Consider the following 22,516-nt stretch of genomic DNA (forward strand, 5'->3'; position numbering starts at 1 on the left):
AGGAAAAAAATAAAGAAAAATAATACATATAATAGGTGTTATGAGATAAAAAAGAAAAAGTAAATTTAAACTTAGATATCGTAGCATTTGTTAGCGAAAATGATATATAAAATGGTATTAAAAAAGTAAAGTTTAAAAAAATATAGTTGAAATTCCATAATAAGTATCCTATAGCAGTTGTGAAAAAGGAAAAGAAAAAAAGAAGCGTGTCTTAACTCTTAATATATATACTCAACGACCTCGGTGGGCATTAATGAGGGTGGATTGAGAAGGCAATGGAGTCTACTGGTGAGGGAAGAAAATGAAGGGTGAGCCATTGAAAAGATCAACAACACCCAGCATCTCCACTCCTTATTAATTGTCCCACTTTCATCTTCACTACTATAAAACACTTTTTCTCTCCTTCACCTTTCCCTCACACACCTCTCTCTTCTTCTTCTTCTTCTTCAATTTTTCTTCAATCCTTCATCATCTTTCAACACACACACACACACGCATTATTCTTCTTGTTCATTTTGCATGCAAACCACACTTCATTACACACCTTGGGTTTGCTTACATTGAAGTATTGTTACAGACACATGCATGCATTTCAAGAGTGGTCTCCGGTGAGAGAGGGTGAGAAGAGCAATAGAAAAGAATAAAGGTGGTGGTTTGTTTGGGAGAAGGGTCGGTCCCTCGTTCACATGGAGGCATCAACGGCTTTAATGTTCCTATCTGCAATAGCGGCCTATTTAATATGGTTCACCTTCGTCACTCGCTCCCTCAAAGGTCCACGTGTCTGGCCCCTATTAGGCAGCCTCCCCGGTCTCATCCAACATGCCAACCGCATGCACGACTGGATCGCTGACAACCTACGCGCCTGCGGCGGCACCTACCAAACATGCATCTGCGCCCTCCCCTTCCTCGCACGCAAACAGTGCCTCGTCACTGTCACCTGCGACCCCAAGAACCTCGAGCACATCCTCAAGCTCCGCTTCGACAACTACCCCAAGGGCCCCACCTGGCAGTCAGCCTTCCACGATTTACTCGGTCAGGGCATCTTCAACTCCGACGGCGACACCTGGCTCTTTCAGCGCAAAACAGCGGCGCTCGAATTCACCACGCGCACCCTCCGCCAGGCCATGGCGCGTTGGGTCAACCGAGCCATCAAGCACAGGTTCTGCCCCATCCTTGCCACGGCTCAGCAAGACCACAAACCCGTCGATCTCCAAGACCTCTTGCTTCGCCTCACTTTCGACAACATATGCGGCTTGGCTTTCGGCCAGGACCCTCAGACTCTCGCCGCGGGGCTCCCGGACAACGCTTTTTCCATTTCCTTTGACAGCGCCACCGAAGCCACCTTACAGCGCTTCATTCTCCCGGAGATGCTCTGGAAGCTCAAGCGATGGCTCCGCCTCGGCATGGAAGTCAGCCTTAGCCGAAGCCTCAAACACATCGACCAATACCTGTCCAGCATCATCAAGAACCGCAAACTCGAACTCCTCAACGGCACTGCCTCCCACCACGACGACCTCTTGTCTCGTTTCATGAGAAAGAAGGAAACCTACTCGGACGAGTTCCTCCAGCACGTGGCACTCAACTTCATCCTGGCTGGACGCGACACCTCATCGGTGGCCCTCAGCTGGTTCTTCTGGCTCTGTATCAAGAACCCACGCGTCGAGGAAAACATCCTTCGAGAACTCTGCACTGTTCTGCTCTCCACGCGTGGGGAAGACATCTCCACGTGGCTCGAAGAACCCCTCGTCTTCGACGAGGTAGACCGTCTCGTCTATCTCAAAGCTGCCTTGTCCGAGACGCTGCGTCTTTACCCTTCCGTCCCTGAAGACTCCAAACATGTCGTTGAGGACGATGTTCTCCCCAACGGGACTTTCGTTCCGGCGGGCTCCGCCGTCACGTACTCCATTTACTCCGTTGGGAGGATGAAGTTCGTATGGGGAGAGGATTGCCTCGAGTTCAAGCCAGAGCGGTGGCTCTCTCCCGAAGGGGACAGAATTCAGCTTCAAGACTCTTACAAGTTTGTATCCTTCAATGCGGGACCGAGGCTTTGTCTGGGGAAGGACCTGGCTTACTTGCAGATGAAGTCCATCGCGGCGGCGGTGCTGCTGCGCCACCGCCTCGAAGTCGCGGCGGGCCACCGCGTGGAGCAGAAGATGTCGCTCACGCTCTTCATGAAGTACGGTCTGAAGGTGAACGTGTGCCCTAGGGATCTGAAACCGGTGCTGGAAAAGATAAAAACGACCGAGGGAGTCAACGTCGGTCAAAAGTGACTTTGATTTGCTTAATTAAACAGATATATACATCATCAGTTTAAATAAAGCAATAATTACGCTTTATAATATAAGAATTTCATATTATTATCATTATTATTACTACTTAATATTGAATGATGATGTCTCGTTTCACTTCATTTGTGTCCATTAGTTTAATTTACCCTTTCTGTTGTATAGATAGAATTTGCCTTTACTCATAAGCTTATGCTTCTTCTTTTTTTTTCTTAACATTTGATCAAAAAGTTAACGCTGCGCTGCCTAAACCTATGTTAAGTTGTTCTGTAATTTATTACGGTACTATAATCTGTTCGTAAATATAAAAAGTTTTGGTGATACCAATGTAGTTTTGCTTACTGCGACCGTATAGCGTACTTGCGTAATTAAAAGACTTATGTGGTCTTTGTCACGATAATATGTAAGAGATCGTTCGTAACTGCACATTTCTAGAACTGGGATGTTTGGATGTGGCTATGCTTGCTTGTGATGCACATATACTGTTTTTTCAACTATAAAACAGACAAAGTTATAGGATTGCACGTGAGTTGGTATACTAAGGTTTGGTGTAAAGCAGAAAAACGGTGCACTTTAGTTGCATTTATTTAATTACAATTTGCTTAGATTTTGTTCTTGTTTGTATCTCCCTCAGATAACGTAAAGTCCCGAAAGAAAAATCTAATATGCCTTATATAGATATCACAATTATAATAAATATAAACTTGTTTAATAAATGAAAAATAACGCAAGTGATTATAAATACCTAAATTTTACATACCAATAAACAATATTTATATTCTTTCTATCAAGAATTCTACTTTAATACTAATTCAAAGCACTACATTAACATGTAGCTCTCACAATCACCAATCTATCTATTGATCTCACTGTCGCCTCCACTTAAGGCTCCATAAATAGATTAAATTATTTATATGCTTAAGATTATAATACTTTTGAAAGACATGTCTTCTCTCATAATTCAATTACATATCTCTCAGATAAATAATCATTTCTCATTTATTATATGCAATGAAGTCTAGGACAACCCACTTTATGATATATAAATTGAGTTAATAATCAATACCATGATGTACATTTACCTACACATTTATATAAATTTAATCACAAAGAAAATATAAAAATATTCTAGAACACACATTATATTAAAGCGACATTTCATAGAAAAAAAAATTAATTAATAAGTCATCCTTTATCACTCAAATGTTTATTGTAATGTAGAAGTCGATTAGCTGTCGATCGATTGAGGTGACTTTTCAAATGTTCTCATCGACCAAATTACGATATTCGATATATCAATATATGTGCGACATTAACTGGTCATCGATGGATCAATTTACAATGTTCGACATATGAAGATATGTACAACATCAATCGGTCATCGGTCGGTAAAGTTACAATGCTTGCTTGACATATGAAGACACGTGTGACATTGATCGGTCAAGTTATGATGCTCGACATACGAAGATATGTGTGACATCAACCAGTCATCGGCCAATCAAGTTACAATGTTCGACATATGAAGATATGTGCGACATCGACTGACTGTCGAACGTTGAAGTAATGTTCGACATATATCACTACGATTTGACAATCACTCTAGAGATTACGAAGGCAATAGTGTAACATCAATTGTCCGACGACCACGCCTGCGTAATGACGACGCACGGGAGTTGTGTCGAATTAAGACATGAGTAAATAAGCTTCGTAATTATCGTCATAATCATGTTTAAAAAACAATTGAGCCATGATTATGTCAATCCTAATCATGGGCCCATGTAGAAAATTATAAATAGAAGCCAAATGTATGGTTGTTATGACTTTTCTCTCACATTTATTACATTATTAATTCTTATTTTCGATCGAACTATTGTTGACTTAAACATCAAACCTCTTCGGTCGGTACACCGATTGATAGAAAAATTGAAGGAACGACAACTGGACTAAGCGGACAACTAAAGTGAAGATCTAAAGATTGGACAAAATTGTTTAAGTAGACGTTAACCAACTGCACCCGAAACATTTATCATGTTTTACGTTCACATGATACTTTAGTGACATTGGTATTAAAAAGAGGTATTGTCACAATTTATTTCTCACTAAAACTACTTACTTCGATGCATGAACATAGAGCAACTACATGATCAAATGACAATATTAAATATCACTGTTTGAATGTTGTTTAAGAGACAAATCCATCACTTCAACGAGCTATGAATAAGACAATAATTCAAAAAGTTAAGTCAATTAAAAAAATTATAAATGTCAATTCAACCCCACATCATATTAAATCTAGGTGTAAAAACAAAACAAAAATATATAACTGGTTTTAAAATTTAGAAAAACTTTTGTTTAAATAAAAAATAATTGTATTGTGTTATTATATAACCTCATAACTCAAAATAATTAAATATTTATTCTTTACTCATTTTAAACGCCGTGGTTCGTATTTATAAAAATATGTCATTACATCAATGTAAACATATTTTTCATCAAATTTGTTTATGATTTAGTTTCCGAACTTAAATATAATTCAAATAAAATTATTAAATTGATATTATCAATTTAGTTAATAATTTCTTATTTAAATTTAAACTTAATAAATTGCATTTACTTTGTTTTCTGGATTTTTCTCTATATAATTTTATTCAGCACTTAAAGAATGTACTGGGTTGAATAATGCATGAGTTGTATAAAATATTGACACGTTTTCAGTTTATTAATGAATAGAAAAAATCTTGACTCAGTTCAAGATATAGACAACTGTTTTTTGTTATTTTAGATTAATACATTTTTTAGACTTTAGAATTTGAGTTTTTAACCTTTTGGAATTGTTGTATTCATTTTAATTTTTACAAAAAGTATTACCAAATGTTTATGTTCTTTTAGAGAAACATTTTTAGTTTAATCATGCTCTCTTATGGAGAAATCAAACCAAATCCAACTGATCTTAATACTATTTGTTTAGTTCATATTGGCTAAAAAAATAAAAAAATACAACCTAATAAATTTAATTTAGTTATAATGTGTTATTTCAAACATAAGTGTATTCATTCGATAAAATGTTACTTCAAACAATAGTGTTTGTTTTTTGAAGTACGAGAATGAGTATTTCCTGTTGGAAATGTTAATGTTTGGTAAATAAATGGTTGTCAACTTTGTGCATAATGATAAAGATGAGTTACCGTTATCTTTAGCAGCATTAAGTTAGGTTGAACTTATCGCTTGTTTGCATCACAGTATGGATACTTGCAGAAACACAGTGATCTCTCATTTTTTTTTCCTGATATATACGTGGAAACATATTAAGTGAGAAAGAAAGGATTGATGTGAACAAAATAAAAGAATATGCTGAACGTGGATATGATCCGTTACGTAATATTTTATTAATTATTTATATTTTAGTAATCATAATGATAAATGCATTAAAATATAGTATTTTAATAATAGAAGATAATCTCATTTTCTTATACATTTTGACTTTCATTTAATCCAAACAATAATTATCAATTTTCTCTCTTTGATGTGTAATCTTCCACTTTCCACCTTATCCAAACAAGGTATTCGGGAGTCTTCCTAAATATATTTCTTTTAATAAATTTGTATTTTCTTTAGTCCATATTTTAAACTAAGGAATGGGAAATTGAGAAGAGAAAAAAAATATTGTGAGTATGTCAAGTTTTTATATTATTTTTCAGGTCATCCATGTCATAACATTATTATTAGCGTCATATTTATGTATCGGTGTCAAAGCTTGATAAAATAAAATATTGGAAAAGTCAAAATTAAAAAAAAAAATTAATATTTCAAAGATAAGAAATGAGAGCATATATAAATGTAAATTTCTAAAATAAGTAGTGTGTCATGATTCTCCGTAACTCCTTAAATGTTCCACCATGTTCGCGTTGTATCTCATCAATTAATATTTTTAGTCTTTTCTCATAGTGTGTTACAAATATTCAAGAAAGTGAACGGTTATATTTTTCCCAATTTGGAACGTTTTTATCCAACTTTTACACATTCCGAACACCAAACAAAGTATGAAAATAATCCATTTGCCTTGTTACAATTCTTAAAAAAATTATTTATAATATTTGATTTGAATAACTATATTGTTTTATTTTTTGTAAATTGTTAATTGTTAAGGATTTATTGCTATTTTATTTATTTGCACTATACTGAATTTCACATGAAGAGATTATTAGTTGTAACAATTTGTTGGAAATAGTTCAAGTGTGAGTCAAAAAATTTTATATTGAATAAAATAGACAAAGTTAAACACGATATCAAAATAAAGACTCATAACATCATTGTCTTAAGGTTTTGGGGTTAAAATGATGTCAAATGTCTATATGTGTAATACTAATATCATATATACCTAGAACCACAATCTCGAATTAAAATGGTGTTAAATGTTTTATATGTATAATATATAATACTAATGCCATATATATATATATATATATATATATATATATATATATATATATATATATATATATATATATATATATATAACCACAATCTCTCACCATAATTCATATATAACTAAAAACATATGAAATTAGGTGGTGTGGTGCTTGATCTGATTTTAAAAGAAATGCAATGGACGTGTTCCTATAACATGGACATGGTTGATGTCATGGAGAAGAGTTATTTCTGAAGCAACCCAACAGAGTTTGTTATGTTGAGAAAGCATAAATAAATATTACCCTAAGTAGATGATAAAGCTTACCATAACTGCTCACAAGCCATAAAAATCTCAGAAAGTGATTCAATACTTTGAGATACTTCCATCATATACATTGTATCTATCACATTCCATTAATGGAATATATATTATAAAATTAAAAAAATATTGTCAAATGGTTTTAAAGTTTTTCTAACTTGCAGGGTTTTTTCACAAGAGTGAATAGATTATAGGATTTCATGCTTTTAGTTTCCATGACTATTAACTAAAATTGTGTTTGTGATTATATATTGACGAATTCTAAGGCTACAAAACATTATGTATCTTTTTACGTGAAGAAAATGTGATGTCATTTCATAATTTGCTAAGAGTGTAAAGCAATTTTACTTAAAACTAAACCAATCTAATAAAAGAAAGATTAATTAAATACAAATACTTCTTAGTTAAAGAAAATTAAGGGTTTTCAAATGTAACTTGTTTTTTTCTTTCTTACATTTAAGTAATATTGTTTTTTTTTTCTTAAAGAATCTTAGGTAAGACTAGATGACTCGAGATTTTTTCATTATTTTTCCTTTTTCTTATGTTTTCTCACATCTCTCTCTCTCTCTACCTTATATATCTTTTTTATTTGTGAAATTATTTCTTACTTTTTTCCATGAAAAATATCCTATTAAGTAAAAGGTATTTTTTTTTCTAAAACTTTTCTACTCTTAATTATATGATTTTATTAATAAATATTCCAAAGCTTTATATATGTTTCGTTAATTGAAAAATGTTATTTTCTTAACCAATGATATTCCCTTAGTTTTTTAGACGTTTGCTATTTTTGCAAATTTTTTGCTACTACTTGAAACACGAATAATTGTCAAGTAGGAAAAACTATTTGAATTTGATTCTGAATTACGAAGTGCTGTTAATACTAGAAATGTTGGTTTCATATTTTGAAGTTTTTGAATTGTATTATAGTAATGAATGTGTTTTCATTTATTTTAAACACAGTTTATTATTTGGATGATTAATTTGAGTTATACTTTTTATAGTACGCAAATTGTGTATTGAATGTATTAAAATGTGGATTGTATAAACTTGTTGAAATAAGTAAAATAAGTATTGTGGATTTTGTTGTCAAATTTTTAAAATTGTAGGTTCTACATAAATCATCTAGAAAATGAGATTTCATTCATATGGAGAGTCATAATTAGTTATAGACTTCATTTGTCTAACAATTTTTTTTTATTCCAACAATTAATTTGATAAATTCACTTAGCGAATGAAATTTCCCTCAACTAATTTCAACCTCAAAGTAATAAAATAAATTTTTGCACACATTTATTTAGGGAATTACATCTAACTTAACATATTTTCTTTGTTTTAATGGTATGTTTCATTTGATTTATAAGATTTTAAATTATTATAAATGTTCTGCATTTGGACATGAGTATTGAAATGACTTCGATCATTTCATTAAATTAATATATGTTATGTTAGATGTTGTGAAATCTATGTATGCATAAATAATACAATACAATAGACACAAAAAGCATAAACATGACACATGCTACATTCTCAAAAACACACTAAAAAAAAGTAATTTTATTTTTATCAAATTGAGTAACTTTATCACATGTTTACTTTTTTTCAAATTTAAAAAATCTCTTTTCATTTTTTGTTCTCATTTTAATAAACTTCACAACTTTTTTTCTCAGCATCTCTCCTTGTTACACTCTTTGCTATAAGCAAATCTTATGTTTTTTTTATTCTCACTCTCTTCACACTTTATGAAACTATCTCAAAACTTTCGTCTTAGATTTATCTCTTTTTATTTTGATGATTTTTTATGCAAATTGTACAACCTAGGGACCAATCAATTTTTTATTTCAAAGGATATTCTTTTTATGAAACAATCTTTGTTTTCAATGACATGACTTATTATAGATATTATTGTCTTTATTTGAAAACGTTGTAACCCTTTTGACCTATTAAAAAAATAAAATTTAAATATAATTCAATTCTTACAAAATAAGTTTGTAAAATAAGTTTTTTATCCACATATATACTAATGTTATCTCTCGTTGATACGAGACTTTCAACATGTCTAAAATTTCATATTTTGTCTTTAGATATTTTTGTTTGATAATATTGAATTCTTTGTTTAGATATAATATAAAGTATCTAATATAATATATAAAAAATAATATTATTTTTTAAAATAATTATTAAGTTGTATTCAAATACTTTGTATAAAAATCATAAAATAAAAACACTTGAATTTTTCAATAACATCAAATATCATAGTTATACAAGAATAAGTAATGTAAATAAAAGTTAAGAATCAGGAACATATTAAAAAAAAAAATTGAAGCCTTAATTTATTATATGTGGGTTCACTAAGAAATTTGTATGAGTTTGGTATTTGACATTTATGCAGCCAGAAGTTGATGTTATTGATGTTATTGATTCTAGTTGATCTTACTTCCCAACAAGCCACTAAAAAAACGGCATTTATTACGTCCAATCTTCTCTCAGCCCCTCATCTCCGGAACTTGCATTACAAGCTGTGCATTTATATACACCATTCAAGTCATTTTCAAACCAAATATTCTTTTATTTATTTTCTATTTGTATTACAAAATTGATGTTGTTTTGTATTTTATTATGAGATTTTATGTTTAATTATTTTCTATTTTAAATTTTATTGTTTTTATTCTAGTGTTGGTGAGATATAAACTTCATTTTTTAAACAATTAAATGTATTCAGTAATCTTATTTTAATTAAAAAATAAATCAGTTTGCGAAGTGGTCCATGACCTTCATGGATTTTGGGGATTTTTATGTACTGGAAATATTTAACTTGTGTGAACTATTTTTAGTGCAGATTTTTGCATATGGATCTCTCATATACACATTTCTACTTATAACCATGCATTAATTACAAACGAGGATGTGTTATTTTAGAACATATTTGAAAAACGATTTTTTTATGATAAAAATAAAGAATGAAACAAACTTTTTCATTTCATTCTTCTTTTAACTTTTTTCTAATCAAAAGTGTTATAGAACAAAATAAGTTCATTAAAAGATTTCACCCAATATAAATGAAAAGTCGAAATGATTAAACCCTCACTATACATATATTGCACAACTATTGAAGTTTTATTAAAGAATATGAATTTAATAATGGCCACAATTTTTTGTTTGGAAAGCAAATTTGCTTCTTTTAGGAAAAATATTTTTTGAAAACATTTTGATCGCGTTGGAGAAGAGATTTGAAGAGGTGCAGGAAGTAATTGTCCACAACTGGTGTTACACAAATTGAGATTTGAATACCCTTTTATGAGTTGGGCCTGCAAGAGTACTCTAGCACCCACGACCTTTGAACCAATTAAATTAAGTCAAGTGTTATCTTTAATAGTTTATCTATAAGTTAACTAGTTACTTCTTATAAATATGGATATTTTAATTAAATTTTTATTAAAAATTTTAATTTTATTTAATATTTAAAGTTTATATCTTTTAATTAAATGTTTTTGTTAGATTTTATTGTTAATTAGAGTAGCATGCTTATTTCTTTGCAGAGTCCTAATTTAAGTACATTCATATAAAACATTAAATAATTAATTAACTTTTAAGTTTCTAAATGTTTAATTATTTTTAATTAAATTTTTAATTTTTTTTATTCTGTGTTTAAAATTTGTATATTTTTCAAATGAACTGCTATTGCAAAATTGAGTGATATGTCAGTTTAATTTTACAGTTTAAAGCCGAATACAACGAACTTCAACCATAAATCTTTATATAACCTTCCCCTGTTACAATATTTTGCAACTGTAGAAACATATGAAACAAGTTATATAGATATATATATATATATATATATATTATCTAATTATGTGGTTAAAAAGATAATATAATTATTACGTTTATGAATAAAAAATATTTTTTTGCATGATTAATTTTCATCATAAAGATGCATTTATTGTTTATAACAATTTTTGTAGTCTGTTTAATTCATGCCTAGAAGATTAAAATTTTCAAAACAAAATCCAATAACCAAATTTTGAAATGTTAGATATTAAAAGCATCTTAGTTTTGCATGTCAATTTAAATGCATCAAAAGTCCAGTCACACTAACACATATCAATTTTCATTTTCCAATGTTTGATTTAGTTGCATTTTAATGCATCTTCTAGAAAATTGTGTTGTTGAAGCAGTTTAAATTCAAATTAGCTACACTATTAATAATAATAATAATAATAATAATAATAATAATAATAATAATAATAATAATAAACAAATAGATGATTTAATGTAAATAATTTGTTATAATCAAGTTGTCACTTTGGATAACTTTTATTGTTTACTTGGAATGTTTAGGTAAATCATTTTAATTAGAATTTTATTTTAGTAAGGATTTTTTATTTTACTTTTGGAAATGGTATTTATAAAATATTTTTTTTATCAGCAAATATTAAAATATGAAGAGGTATACTAGTTTTGAAATGGAAGATCATGTGTGATTGTTTTTCGCTATGATAAAATTGTTGTTCCTTCTTTCTAAATGCCCTTTTTTTTAAGTCTTTTGGGTAATATTATAAATTTATAAACCGAAACGATACATTTATTCGATGTCTTGTATTAAAAGAAAAGAAACAAAAACTTTACAATCTTACCTTTAGAAGAAGACAAATCCAATGAAAAAACAAAATGAGAAGATGAAACGTTTGAAGGAACACAAAAACATAAATACTTGTATTACGAGAAAAAAAATATATAAATAAAAATTATAAAAATAGAATAAAATATTTGTTTGCTAATAACATAGAAAGCATTCTGATCTATTTTTAGAATACTTTTTTCTTTAATTCCTTGTGTTGTTTTAATGTCAGAAAGAAATTTATAATACAAAAATGTGCAAAAAAAATCCAATTTAAATGGAAAAAAATATATTACCATGGAGAAACAATAAAAATTATGTATTTTTTTTTATTGATCCATCACAGCTAAACAAAACCAAATAAATAAAAAAATGTTAGCAAATGACATTTTGCGTAAGAAGGCAATGAAAACAAAACATACAGAGGTTGATATTGTGTTTTGGTGTATAAAACTCAATTCGTGTGATATATATATTTTTAAATTTTTTTAATTTGAATTTGCTATAAATTTGAATTAAGATGCATATTATACTATCATATTATACTATGGAGGTCATAACATAGAATAATATAGTGATTATAATTAGTTAATTATTAGTATATAAACTGTATTAATTATTTGTAGTTACTTTACAGTAAATATAAATTATTAATAAGATAAATTCATTTTATCTCTGCCTACTTTTAGGAAAATATGACTAACATGTTACTCAACTAAGTGAAAGTTAATTAACTTAAAAATTCTGATGTTGGATCACACTAATATCAAGAATAGTTAACCTAAATGTTTAATAAGATCTAGATAAAAAAGAATTCTATATATAAGAATACAAACAGTATTATCTAAACTAATTATATGGTTGAAATTAATTAATTAATTTATTGGTAACATTAATATTACCATTAATTTAATATATATATATATATATATATATATATATATATAATAAATACTTTAAATTCATCTGTTCTATTTTTTAGCCTATTAACTGATGAAACTTCATTTAAAAGTATCTTTATAGTAAAAAAATGCAACTTATCATTTGAAGAGATTACAGAAAAGGTTAACATTAATGCATATAAAAATAAAATTTTAAAATGGTGATCATATAAGGGATTAAAAGCAATAAACGAGGAAAACATTTAACATTATTGTCATGTTAATATTTAAATATATTAAATATTAAATATTTAATTAAATAGTACTACTAATTAGTATGCTTCAGCATTAATTAATATATTAAATATATTATGCTCAACATTAAATAATATAACTATTAAAGATTAAATATATTCAGTATATTAGTATTCCGTACTTATAATATTATTTTAATATTTTAGTACCAATTGTTTTAATTATATTATACTAAATACTCCATGAATATTTATTGTATAATTTTTAGTTTAATTGTGCTTTTAATATATAGGAAGAATCCAATTTTAGCTTTCCAAGAAAAAAAATCATTTTAATTTTAAATTCGTTTAAGAAATACTATTTTAATCTCTAAAAAATTTACCATTTAAAAAACTAGAAACAGTTTTGGAAAAATCATTTTGATTCAGTTTAGATAAAAAATAATTTTTAAATTTTGAGAAAATAAAAATAATCAACACGCTTTTACATTTTTTTTATTTTTTAATTTCACTTGGAATTAAAACATTATTTTATATGTTTAAATAAAAAAGGAAAAGGGGAAGTGAGAGTATTCAAAAGTAATTAAAAGAGAAAAGAAAAAAAGAAAAAATCCTCTTAATGGGTAAGTCACAATAATATTAAATAAATAATTGATTATTGAATAAGTTGCCGTTAACTACACATGAAATAAAGATTCGCTGATCTACGGTGCAATGTAATACAATGATGGCGCCTAATGGGGATACCCCAACCGCACGATGGGAGCATGCGTAATTCATCTTTCGAGTGTATTATAACTGAGTATTTAACGGTGAGATATCTATGGAAAGTGGTTCCCACACGTTTATGCACCGTACTCAATATTTTGGAATGGTTTAATTAAAGTTTTAAAATTTAATAAATCATTAATTATTATTATTATTTAATTAGTTTCTCACACTGCACTTAACGTTTGGGCAATAACACTAAACTGAAAGTACCTTGTTTTGTGCCTGTTTTTCGCTCTTATTCTTGCAAGTTCCCATGGCTTTTCTCTGACTCTTTAACTTCGCGTTACTGTGTCTGTGATGAATGGACACCTCCAGGTTCTTATTTTCGGCTAATGTCGATGCTCTGGCGCTGAAGAAAAGTATCATTGAGTAAGTGTAGGGTTATGGAGTTTGGTTAGTTGTTTGATTTATTGTGCCGGTTTGAATAATTTGTGTGTTTCGAAACCTATCATTGTGCAGAATCGTTTGCATGCTTCTTTCTGAAATTTAAACTTGTTAAGCTTCAGTTTTCTATGCAGGAATCGGAGCTCATTCTTGTTTGCTGTTGGTTTGTTGCTGATTAGTTGCTGCTGCTGGCATTGGTGGTGCGTGCCATTTTGAGTCAATTTCTTTGTGAATATCGTTTTGTAGGTTGTCGTTTTCACTCTAGAGAGTTGGTTGAACTAGTGGATCTGATTGAAGGCCACTACGGCTCTGTCACTGGTTCTTTGTGCTTCACTGGGCTTATTTTATATGTTCATGTGCAATGTTGTTTGCCAGTTGTGTCTGTTCAGAGCTTAATTAAGATATCTGGTTTAAATACAAAACTGAAAGAGAGAGAAGGGATGAAGTGTACTTGATAAACTCTGTCTGTGTGGTGGCTAGTTTGTTCTTAAGAAAGAAAAGATTAATAAATTGATGATTCATATCTAAGAAACTGGTAAGTGGCTTTTGTTGACATAAACTTAATTAAATTTTGATGAAGAGACCTACGATTTTTTGTTGTTAATCATGAATGCCATTAATTCATGCAGTTTTTACCATTTTTATGAATTTACATGTATATTATACATTATATAAACTGTATAAATTATTTCAAAATTGTGGCTGTTCTACAATCCTGTGAAAGTATTTTGGGGGCTGGTCGCTAAGAACCACTATGCCTAAGTGAACCAGTGAACCTTGTCTAGTGGTTTCAAGTGATCCATGTAGCCAACCTCCCACAGTGGAATAAGACTTTTGTTGTTGTTGCTGCTGCTGCACCTTGCGTAATTATAAAACTCAGTTGCTACACTATCTTCATTAATTCATTGTCAGTGGTTCACTTTTTTTATGTTCTGAGTATATAATGATACAACTGTCTTCATAGAACAAGTTAGTGCGGTGGCTTCTGGTTTTTTTAGGAACTCTTTGGCACTATGAAAAATTTACAACTCACTAGAACTAATTGATGCGATACTTGTGTTGTCTTCAATTTCCTACAACCATCGTATTATCATCTCGCCGTCTAATTTTCAACAAGACAATGTTCCTCTGTTCCTTGGACTTCAGTTTGGAATGTGAAAGCATCTGTAATGTATGTTGTCATGTAATAGGTTTCAGTAAGTGCAACAGACTACTACAACATTGATAAAAATATTTTCAGCATAGATTATCAATTACCTGTTCTCATTTACTTCTGTATAACCTTTTGGTGTGGATGATTTCTTTTTTAAATGTTTATTTTTTTGAGAACGAACTAATATTGGAAGTCTTTTACAGATTGTTATGGTGTGACACTTCAGAGGAATCCCAGTTGAATTAATTGTATTACAAACATTTGTGCTGTAATGCTAAATGTGAATTTACACCCAGAATTTGCAAATAGTTCCTGCCCTTTCCCTCTGCGTGTTTGGCAAGCTTTTCCTAAGACATGCGGTCGTGGTGGGGAAAGTCTTCTTCCAAAGAGGTGAAAAGGAAGGAAAACAGGGAAAGTATTATTCACACCATACAGCGGAAATTAAAGAATGCTTCTGAAGAGAAATGCAATAATAAATCTGTAAGATCAAGGAGATATCGTGATGATGCCATCTCCAAAAAGGGTTCTAGATCTCTTGCACCTTCAAGATCACCATCACCCTCTACACATGTATCCCGATGTCAAAGTTTTGCAGAGAGGCCTCTCTCTCAACCACTCCCATTACCAGGGTCACTCCCATTACCAGGGTCACATCTTTCGGATGCCATTGCTGCAAATTCTGGGGTTATTTTAACATCAAAACTTGATAGAGCCATAAACTCAAAGCCATCTCTATATTTTCCCCTTCCAATACCTGGTTTTGTTTCAAACAAGGAAGACGCTACTGATATGGAAGGAGAAATAGCCACTGCATCTGTTTCTAGTGAAAGCTCAATTGATAGTGGCAACTCATTTGATTCGCCGCATTTTGTTAGTCCTCTGGCTTCTGATTATGAAAATGGAAACCGAGCCACCATTAATAGTTCTTTTAGGTAGTTTTGTTTCCTTCTAGATACATTTTTTTATATGCTTTCCGTTTATTTACCTTTTCTTTTTGTTTCTTCTGTTACTAAATTTATTTCTATTTTCCTGAAGTCTGGTGCGCAAGAACCAACCTCTTATTACTATCCAAAGAAACTCAAGAACATTCTCAAAAACAAGTCCTAAGTTGTGCAATAATAAGCCACTGTCTACCTCACCAAGAGGGGTTCCATTACACCTGCAAAATCTGCAAGTGGCTCGCCCAGGTGGTTTGCGTAGTGCTCCAGGTAGTTCAGTATCAAGTCCCAGAAATCCAATGGGAGCATTTGGTCCTGAACAAATGTTGAATTCTGAATTACAGACAACAAAACCTTATCCAGATATAGCTTCTGGTCACTCCTATAGTCTGGTTTCAGGCCGTAACTCTAATCATATTTCAGTTGGTGGGGATCTTTTGGGACAGATGATTTTGCCTCAAAACAGGTGTAGCCCTGAGTGTTCTCCAATAGTTAGTCCCAGAATGAGAAGCCCTGGTCCCAGTTCTAGGATACAGAGTGGTACTGTGACCCCTCTGCATCCTAAAGCTGGAGGAACTGCAGCAGAAGCACATACAAGACGCCTTGACGATGTGAAACAAAAAAATCATCAGTTACCACTTCCTCCAATAACAGTTACTAAGCCGTGTCCATTTTCTCCAACCTATTCTGCATCAACAACACCTTCAGCCCCTCGTAGTCCTGCCGGATCAGAAACTGCGATAAGCCCAGGTTCGCGCTGGAAAAAAGGGCAGTTGCTTGGAAGGGGAACATTTGGACATGTATATCTTGGTTTTAACAGGTCCGTATCAAGTGTGTGAATTTTTTCTTTTTATTTTTGTGCTCACCTTCTCTTTGAATTATGACACCTGGTACATATGGTCGTTTTTTTTCCGTTTTTTATTTTAGTAATAAAAATTTGGGAGTAATCTGTAAAATTTGGGTAGGGTGTAAGTACCAAGGGAGGGGTAGTAAAGCTGTACCAACTTACCCAGGTGCCTGCCATATGTATTCTGCTGTTGGACCAATAATCACTGTATGCGTCATCCAGGAATTCTTAATCAAGCAGATTGTGTTTGAATATGCATTTCTCCACGTTTTACATCACCCTCATCCGTTAATATGTTAGCACTTGTCCTGTTTGAAAGTTGATATTTGTTGTTGTTCATGCTTTGTGTTTTTTTCTGCATTAAATTCTTTCAACTCTTTAATCGTGACGTAGCTCAACTTCTTATGCTCTATAGAGAAAGTGGTGAGATGTGTGCGATGAAGGAGGTAACCCTTTTTTCAGATGATGCTAAATCAAGGGAAAGTGCACAGCAGCTTGGCCAAGTAAGCTTTCTTTTGTAGATTCGGTGGAATACCCTTCTATGATCCATTTTACATGCTTATACTTGCCTTTCCTTTGGAAAGGTTAAAATTATGACGCAAGAAAAAAATCATTTACTTTCCTCAATTGTGTTTACTTGTTTAAACAGTTGAACAAGGGATAATTGTAAATTAATGACATTTTATAATCATAGCGATGAATATTCACACACGTGATGGCATTTGCAGGAAATTGCAATGCTTAGTCGGTTGCGGCATCCAAATATTGTTCAGTATTATGGATCTGAGACGGTATTTATTGAATCTTTTAACTTTATAAAGTAAATGATTTCACTTTCTGAATTTGCTTGCATAAATCAAGACTTCCACATTTGCACAAATCAGTTGTTTTAATTGCTTATATGTTTTGAGAAACACGATCAAATTTCTTCTTAACTGCAGTTGCAGCAACTACTGTAATTTAGTGCTTCACATGCTGTCAAACTATTGACGATCAATTGTCAAGTTCCGAATGCATTTACTGCTTTATGAAAATTTTATGCCTAAACAGATCGATGACAGACTTTATGTATACTTGGAGTATGTCTCCGGTGGGTCAATCTATAAGCTGGTTAAAGAATATGGCCAGTTAGGTGAAATTGCAATTCGCAATTATACTCGACAAATTTTGTTAGGACTCGCATATTTACACGCGAAGAACACTGTTCACAGGTGAGTTTTATACATATTGTACGTGAAGTCTTCTCATATATTTTTCAATCATTGTAGTCAATATCGCACTGTAGCGAAGTAACTCGGTAGAATGGAGGCTGCTATGGGATTGAAATAGAATAGCGATTTTCAATAGCAGTTGTTGCAGCCGCTAGTGTCTTTTCATGTTCTAAAGCGGCGCTCCCGTTATAAAAAACCCATTTTACCTCTGAGCTTTAGATTTTTGGGGTAAAACTGTTATTTCTTTCTTATTTTCTGGTATATTTTTTTGCTTTAGAAAGTAACAGGGTTTGAAATCCTTCTTCCTTGACCATTCCATAAAAAAGTTACCTTGACTTTTTGTTCCTTCACACTTTACAGCAATTTCTTTTTGTGTTTCCCGCTCTTTCTTCCCATTTTTAATTCTACTAATTTCTTATGTTCTTTTTCTATTAATTTATTGTATGCATAAAACTCCCCAAAAATTATATATAAAGAAATTCATGATAAGTAACAGGTCAGAAGATTGCACATCAATCTAGGAGCAATATAGTAATAAATAAATAAAATGACATGAGTTTCTTTATTTAGTTTGTCTTATTAATTTTAAAAACATCTACCTTACTGCTAGCCCACCCGCTATAGTGTTTTCAAAGGTGGCTGCTATGCGCCAGTCTCCTAGACTAATAACTATGGTTTCAATTCGTATCTATTATTTTAATTATGTTGTGATCTGTGAAATGATTTCACCTGGTCTGATCACTAGATTCTGATCAGGGACATTAAAGGAGCAAACATATTGGTGGACCCTAATGGGCGGATAAAATTGGCAGATTTTGGGATGGCAAAGCATGTAAGAGCATTTAAATGTTTTATTGTGCAACATCTATGACTTTGTAAGAGCATTTAAATGTTTTATTGCGCAGAAGCATTTAAATATTTTATTGCGCCATGTTTGGTGGGTTGGGTTTACACATTTGAACCCATCAGTGCAAGACCCGCCTCTCATAATCAGTGGCTTTTGATAGGTTGAGTTGACCCATCATACTCTCTTTCCTTACTTCGATCCGCACCCTAAACTCATCTCATTCACTATATTGGAAAAATCATTTTTAATTTTTGTATTTAGGTGACTTGGCCTATCAAAAACCTATCCCATCATAAAATGGGGTGCATTGATTTTTCCAACTGTTCCAAAAAAGTGGCCCACCTATCCTGCCCCGTTCATTTGGCGGGAGGGCGACCTGCTTTGCCATCTTTCTAACTTGATATTTCCTATCTTGAATGCTTTGCAGATAAGTGGGCCATCTTGTCCATTTTCTTTCAAAGGAAGTCCTTACTGGATGGCACCTGAGGTCAGGATGATTTCTGCATTAGTTGAAAATTTTTTGTCACTGGTCTTATGGTGTAGTCTATTCTTATCTGTGTTACTGCCTTAATTATGTAGGTTATAAAAAATTCAAATGGTTGTAATCTTGCGGTTGATATATGGAGTCTGGGATGCACCGTTTTGGAGATGGCGACAACAAAACCTCCTTGGAGCCAATATGAAGGGGTGAGTTTGTAGACAGACTAAAGGCATTTTGAATATTAATGTATGTGCATTTGAAATCTATTTTCGGACGCAAATGATTCTTGGTTAAAAACTTGGAGCACATAATTGTCTAGGAACATTGATTGTAACTTGTTTCTGTTGTTTTACACCACATATTTCAAGGTTGCTGCTATGTTTAAGATTGGGAACAGCAAGGAACTTCCGACAATTCCAGATCATCTTTCAGAAGATGGAAAAGATTTTGTAAGGCTTTGTTTGCAAAGGAATCCTCAAAATCGTCCCTCGGCTGCTCAACTTCTAGAGCATTCATTTGTTAAAAATGCTATGTTGGAAAGATCTATTTTATCTGCCGCTCCTTCAGAAGATCCTACTGCTATAATAAATGCAGTGAGATCTCTGGTATGTCATTTCATATAATCATCATTTGTCAAGCTGCATTCATTTTTCAGTTTGTGCATGCCTACGTTGTCTATGAGATCTCACGATTCGTCACTTTGAATTCTTTTAGGTCATTGGACCAGCAAAACGTAATTCATGCTTAGACTCAGAAGTAGCCGGGATCAATCCGCCTAGAAACTTGAAAGCTGGTTCTGGATCAAGGTCTCTTTCAAACTCAAATGGCACACCCTTAAGCATGGGAAAGATCACGATAAAAAATACAACAGTCTTCTTTTGTGCATATGAATATTTGTAGCTGTACATGTATTCAAAAGCTAGGAACCTGCATAATTTTAGCACTTATTTTAGGCAAGTAGCTTTATAGTTAAGTTTCAATAGTTGACAAGGAAGGGTGATGATAAAGGCTCTGATGTCATATTGGTCCAATTTATGTTCTTTTTACTTTTTCTTGTTTTATTTACGTACTTTGATATGAAAGAGAAGTTACTGACTTTTTTTGTGCCCTTGTTTCCAGTGATCCTCATGCACCAAGAGAGATCTCTTGTCCCATCTCTCCCTCTTTTCCTTATAAATCATTGCATACAAGTGGAAGGATGTCGCCTCCAATATCTAGCCCTCATACTGCATCAGGCTCATCTTCGCCCCTAACCAGTGGCGGCGGTGCTATTCCATATCATCAGACAAAGCAATCAATAATCTCCCATGAAGTTTCGGGTATGATACAAAAGTCCCATCAGGGTGCTATTCCAATATCTAGCCCTCGTACTGCATCTGGCTCATCTTCGCCCCTAACCAGTGGCGGCGGTGCTATTCCATATCATCAGACAAAGCAATCAATGCTCTCTCATGAAGTTTCGGGTATGATCCAAAAGTCCCATCATGGTGTTATTCCAATATCTAGCCCTCGTACTGCGTCTGGCTCATCTTCACCACTAACCAGTGGCGGTGGTGCAATTCCATTTCATCAGTCAAAGCAACAACTATTCTCACATGAAGTTGTGGGTATGATCCAAAAGTCTCAGAATGGTGCCATTCCAATGTCTAGCTCTCGTACTGCATCTGGCTCTTCTTCACCACTAACCAGCGGTGGAGGCGCTGTTCCATTTCATCAGACAAAGCAACCACTATTCTCACACGAAGTTTTGAGTAGGATCCAAAAGTCTCAGAATGGTGGTGGTGCTCCAATATCTGGCCCTCGTACTGCATCTGGCACATATTCGCCACTAACCAGCGGTGGTGGTGCTATTCCATTTCATCAGATAAAGCAGCCACTATTCTCACATGAAGTTTCCGGTATGATTCAAAGGTCTCAGAATGGGTCTATTCCAATATCTAGCCCTCCTACTCCATCTGGCTCATCTTCGCCACTAACCTGTGGGGGAGGAGCTATTCCGTTTCATCAGACAAAGCAGCCACCGTTCTCACATGAAGTTGTGGGTATGACTCAAAGGTCTCAGACTCGTACCGCGTCTGGCTCATCTTCGCCTCTGACCAGTGGCGGCGGTGCTATTCCATTTCATCAGACAAAGCCACAACTATTCTCAAATGAACTCGTGGGTATGATCCAAAGGTCTCTGGATGGTCCTATTCCCACAGCTAGCAATCGTACTGCATGTGGCTCATCTTCGCCACTGACCAGTGGTGGCAGTGCTATTCCATGTCTTCAGACAAAGCAATCACAAATATCACATGAAGTTGTTGGTATGGTACAAAATCCTCAGCATGGTTTTTATTCATTTGGAAATACCCCTCCTCATCAGGGTTCTGAGTATGCGCAGTTTGGGAGAAACTTGCAAACTACACATGCTTACCGGGATGTAGGTTCATCTGACAGTAACCGTTCTAGGAGGGTTGTCCAGGGAGACCCAATTGAATTTCGCGATGGGAAATCATATTTGGCTGATTGCGTGTCACAACAGCTGTTGAGGGATTATGTACGGCTACATGCATGCCTTGATCTTAAATCCGATGCCCCAAATCCTGATCGCACAAATGGCTTATGATGTGCAGTGCTCAGATGGTAGGCATTAAAATTTTGAAGGTTAGCGCATTCGGTTAGTGTAATAGCATAATCATGTAGTGCATTTGGGTAAGAATCGTAAATCTCAATTTTGTTCGGAGTTTCAAAATCGAATACCGTCTGAAGTCTGCGTTTCCTTAGGAGGCGCAACATTCAGTCTTAGCCTTGCGTTAAAACATTTTTTGACCCTCTAAAGGAAATGTAAATTACTAACTTAATTGCTGTCATTTTGCGTTTTATCATCATCCTAGGCCTAGCTGAAAATGGTGGTGGACGCCAAAGCGTATATAAACAGATGCCTATTGTAAATATTGTAGAAAAACGTTATATTTATTTAACAGTTTTCTCCTGTAATTAATTCTCTTCGTTGGTGGGTTTCTTCAACTCATTTGGCCTTATCTATACACTGAATTTTATCAGCATATGCGTGCTTAACTACCGAAAAGGTCGCAGCAATCTGCTAGAAGCATAATTTTGGACCAATTAAAATTTATC

General features: G+C 32.8%; 2 protein-coding genes across 3 annotated transcripts; both read left to right on the forward strand.

Moving 5' to 3' along the window:
* The first annotated feature begins 272 nt into the window (after positions 1–272).
* On the forward strand, positions 273–2,410 carry LOC114176918 (cytochrome P450 86A22). Its single transcript, XM_028062120.1, has one exon. The coding sequence runs from the start codon at positions 687–689 to the stop codon at positions 2,268–2,270; it is 1,584 nt and encodes a 527-aa protein (XP_027917921.1). The 5' UTR covers positions 273–686; the 3' UTR covers positions 2,271–2,410.
* Positions 2,411–13,740: 11,330 nt separating this feature from the next.
* LOC114176801 (mitogen-activated protein kinase kinase kinase YODA) lies at positions 13,741–22,386 on the forward strand. 2 transcript variants are annotated; one of them, XM_028061963.1, is made up of 13 exons: positions 13,741–13,904; positions 14,042–14,119; positions 15,276–16,004; positions 16,108–16,830; positions 17,273–17,360; positions 17,586–17,648; positions 17,908–18,068; positions 18,825–18,900; positions 19,343–19,402; positions 19,495–19,602; positions 19,765–20,001; positions 20,111–20,202; positions 20,516–22,386. In XM_028061963.1, exons 3-13 carry the CDS (start codon positions 15,427–15,429, stop codon positions 22,002–22,004), a joined length of 3,675 nt encoding a protein of 1,224 aa, XP_027917764.1. In that variant the 5' UTR covers positions 13,741–13,904; positions 14,042–14,119; positions 15,276–15,426; the 3' UTR covers positions 22,005–22,386. The 2 variants fall into 2 exon arrangements, with proteins under 2 accessions (XP_027917764.1, XP_027917765.1); XM_028061964.1 differs by having other exon boundaries at positions 14,054–14,119.
* Positions 22,387–22,516: the final 130 nt, after the last annotated feature.

Source organism: Vigna unguiculata, chromosome 3 (genome assembly GCF_004118075.2).
Source record: "Vigna unguiculata cultivar IT97K-499-35 chromosome 3, ASM411807v1, whole genome shotgun sequence".
Classification (NCBI taxonomy): domain Eukaryota; kingdom Viridiplantae; phylum Streptophyta; class Magnoliopsida; order Fabales; family Fabaceae; genus Vigna; species Vigna unguiculata.

What these genes read in the sequence shown, in the direction of transcription:
- LOC114176918 (XM_028062120.1), top strand. Translation starts at nt 687, where the DNA reads ATGGAGGCATCAACGGCTTTAATGTTCCTATCTGCAATAGCGGCCTAT.
- LOC114176801 (XM_028061963.1), top strand. Translation starts at nt 15,427, where the DNA reads ATGCGGTCGTGGTGGGGAAAGTCTTCTTCCAAAGAGGTGAAAAGGAAG. An exon ending in ACCATTAATAGTTCTTTTAG is followed by an intron (nt 16,005 to 16,107) that starts GTAGTTTTGTTT and finishes ATTTTCCTGAAG; the next exon opens with TCTGGTGCGCAAGAACCAAC. An exon ending in CTTACTGGATGGCACCTGAG is followed by an intron (nt 19,403 to 19,494) that starts GTCAGGATGATT and finishes TTAATTATGTAG; the next exon opens with GTTATAAAAAATTCAAATGG.